The sequence below is a fragment of the Oncorhynchus masou genome, chromosome 18 (assembly GCF_036934945.1).
Source record: "Oncorhynchus masou masou isolate Uvic2021 chromosome 18, UVic_Omas_1.1, whole genome shotgun sequence".
In the NCBI taxonomy this organism is placed as follows: domain Eukaryota; kingdom Metazoa; phylum Chordata; class Actinopteri; order Salmoniformes; family Salmonidae; genus Oncorhynchus; species Oncorhynchus masou.
Genome location: NC_088229.1, coordinates 59,744,271 through 59,748,022, shown reverse-complemented (window position 1 = coordinate 59,748,022; position 3,752 = coordinate 59,744,271). Strand labels below are relative to the sequence as shown.

General features: G+C 42.0%; 1 protein-coding gene across 1 annotated transcript; it reads left to right on the top strand.

Moving 5' to 3' along the window:
* Positions 1 to 1,449: 1,449 nt before the first annotated feature.
* On the top strand, positions 1,450 to 3,752 carry armc7 (armadillo repeat containing 7). Its single transcript, XM_064923994.1, has 4 exons — positions 1,450 to 1,550; positions 1,638 to 1,749; positions 1,988 to 2,131; positions 2,260 to 3,752. Exons 2-4 carry the CDS (start codon positions 1,659 to 1,661, stop codon positions 2,604 to 2,606), a joined length of 582 nt encoding a protein of 193 aa, XP_064780066.1. The 5' UTR covers positions 1,450 to 1,550; positions 1,638 to 1,658; the 3' UTR covers positions 2,607 to 3,752.

Genomic DNA, 3,752 nt, shown 5'->3' with positions numbered 1-3,752 from the left:
TGTAACAAGAACATTTCCCAGGACATAGACGTATCTGATATGGGCAGAAAACTTACATTCTTGTTAATCTGTCCAATTTACAGTAGCTATTACAGTGAAAGAATACCATGCTATTATTTGAGGAGAGTGCACAATTATGAACTTGAATGTTTTAAACTAATTAGGCACATTTGGGCAGACTTGATACAACATTTTGAACAGAAATGCAATGGTTCATTGGACCAGTCTAAAACGTTGCACATACACTGCCACAGTGGCCAAAATCTAAATTACGCCTTAACTGGAATAATACTTTGGACTTTCTCTTGCATTTCAGATGTATTATCTTTTACCAGATCTAATGTGTTATTCTCCTACATTAATTTCACATTTCCACAAACTTCAAAGTGTTTTCTTTCAAATGGTATCAATAATATGTATATCCTTGCTTCAGGTCCTGAGCTACAGGAGGTTAGATTTGGGGATGTCGTTTTAGGTGAAAATTGAAAAAAAAAAAAAAAAGTCCAATCCTTAAACTTTAGTAACTATATTTTGCATTCGTTAATTTTTTCGTGTGATTTCAAAGTAGAGGGCTTTATGTTTCTGTAATCATACCACAATTGAGAATCAATTCACATTAAGGAGGATTCACGTTTGGAGGCGAATTGGCTCCTCTAAACAGAACATGTAATGTCCTTGGACTATAAGGCTCCTTTAGTCCATTATTAGCGTTTCACTAGATTATTATTACACACTCACTATTGGCAGTCAAACTGACATTGGCAGTACACCATTAAGCACTAGATAGGGGTCCAAAGACATGTTCAACCACCTCTAACAACAATGGGCAGTGAGTCATAAGTAAATTAAATTGTGTCATAGAATTACGTTTTTAGGATGAATTCAGAATTGACATTAATGCAGTATTTCCCTGCAAATAGGACAACACAGACAGGCTACTAAGTGAAGAGCAATTATAGACCGTCTATAGTTAATGGGTCATTGATTGCCCTTTACCAGACAGAATACAGCTACATAGCTAGCTAGAAACATTAATGAAAGGGGATCACCTGTTGAAGAAAGCAGTGGCCAGTCCCACGATTAATGTTCCAAATAAAATTGGTTTTGTAAGGCGCTTTATGGCAGACAGTTGATGTTGCTTCATGGTAGACAACAACCACCACTAAACTTGTCCGAAATTTTGCAAAATTAGTAACTGTTGTCCGTCAAAATATTCTTATTTCACTAGTATCTTGCAACAACTGTACCGTGACCTCCCCAAGAACGCAAAAGATGCACGTACAACGACTTCCGCCGGATCACCCCTCCCTTCATTACGAAACACGTTGGTTAAATCACATGTATTTTGTGAGAATTTAAATAAACTATTTAAATGATAAAGTATACAAGTGTACACAGTTGTCACGCATTCACCAATAAAGTAAAACTGCAGGAATATCCTCCTCCTAGAAAGCCATTTAGTAGGAACCAACTACATTAAGGACCGTGTCCCGTTGGTGAAACAATTCGAGGACGGACCAATGCTTCCCAAACATCCGGCAACAACACTGGTATTAAAATGTGAAAAAAAGATTACTTTATTTATCTTGAGTGAACGTTCGTCATTGTAAATATATCAGTCGATGTTTTATTCATAGTAACTGTGACGAAGTGAACACATGTCGGGAAAAGGACATTCTGCGACGGGATCTGATCGTTTTGAATACCTGCAGACGCTTGTCACTGAGTTTCAGGACACCGACAGTGATGGTACGTTGCTAGCTAATGCAGTAGAGTAGGCTATGTCATGGTTAATATAATATGTAGACATTGGTGTCGCTAATGTTTTAGAATGCAGAAGCCATGGTAATGATTTGGTGGATGATAGACCTCCTGTTTGATTATATTCTAGCTAAATCTTACTACACCACATATAACTAATTGAGCCTTATTTGACCATGTGGTTGGCATTAGCTAACATTACTGTCGAATTGTCCATTTCTTCTAGAGGCGAAAGAGCAAGTGCTGGCCAACTTGGCCAACTTCGCCTATGATCCGAGGAACCTGGAGGACCTGAGAACCCTTCAGGTTACTGATCTCTTCTTGGACATGCTCACAGAGGAAAATGAGAACTTTGTGGAGTTTGGGATAGGTGAGTATGGCACAAGGGACACTAGTTGTGAAATACATAAGATCATGTATAAATGATACATACAGTATATCAACGTAACTTAAATCCAGATGTTCAAAAGGAGAATCTCTGCTTCTGTGCATTCCCAGGGGGTTTATGTAACCTGAGTATGGATCGGGAATGCCGTGACCAAATCTTGCAGAGCGAAGCAGTCCCCTTGGTTACAGGATGCCTGTCCAGCCGCCGGGAGGAGACGGTGCTATCTGCCATCACCACACTCATGAATCTCACCACCGCTGCATCACGCTCCCAAACCACCGACACCGCAGTGCTACAGTGCATGCTGCGTTTTTCCATCTCCCAGAGCCCACGCCTGCATAACCTGGCCTCTGTGTTCCTCCAGGACTGCTGCACTGAGGAGCAGGTGGCCAGGGCAGAGGCACAGATGCAGGGACACCATCCTACAGCACTGGGGATCCCCTTGCCTAAGGACTAGGCTAGTCTGGAGACATGATCGCTAGGTCTGATCTCTGAGAAATGAACAGAGAATCACATACACCGAGTGTACAAAACATTAAGAACACCTGCTCTTTCCATGGCATAGACTGACCAGGTGAAAGCTATGATCCCTTATTGATGTCACTTGTTAAGTCCACTTCAGTCAGTGTAGATGAAGGGGAGGAGATGGGTTAAAGAATGATTTTTAATCCTTGAGACAATTGAGACATGGATTGTGTGCCATCGAGGGTGAATGGGCAAGGCAAAATATTTAAGTGGCTTTGAATGAGTTATGGTAATAGATGCCAGGTGCACCGGTTTGTGTCAAGAACGGCAACGCCGATCGATTTTCACACTCAACCGTTTCCTGTGTGTATCAAGAATGGTCCACCACCCAAAGGATATCCAGCCAACTTGACACAACTGTGGGAAGAATTTGAGTCAACATGGGTCAGCATCCCTGTGGAAAGCTTGACACCTTGTAGAGTTCATGCCCTGACGAATTGAGGCTGTTCTGAGGGAAAAACACCTTCCTAACATTCCTAGCTTTACACTTCAGTACCACATGAGGGAGACAACACCACTGCTATGCTTTGCCGTTGAAAGCTGTGATGTTAACTCGCTCGGTTGCTCTTAGCTAGTGACAGTATGGACTTAAGACTCAGTTGACTCTGTCAACTCACTTCATCCCAGTTAGTTATTGCCGATTTAGAGATGACATAAGCTCTTATGTCCCCTTTGACTGAAGTTACTCAGCACATTAAAAGGGATTGGCAAGAGAAAGTCACTGCAAAGATTCACTGATCTCAAAATCCCTCTGGAACGTGGGGGTTCTCTCAATATCACAGATGCTGCAGCGTCACAAGGATGGAATCTGGTTTGGTCTGGTGGGCCACATTCCAGCTGTGGTGAAGAAAAACGTGGTGTTGGGCCGGTCAATCACATTCCAGAGGATTAGTAGCATAGCTAATCTTCAGTTGGAATACATTGGGATTCAGAGATCAGTGATTCTGTGCAGTGCCTTGCTCAGGCGTATTCCACCAAAGCTGGTCAATATTGAGCCAAATCTCCTGCAGTCATGTCTGCGACCCATTACTATGCTATCCAGTGACATCTTGACATATGGTCCCAATAAAGTCTCTGA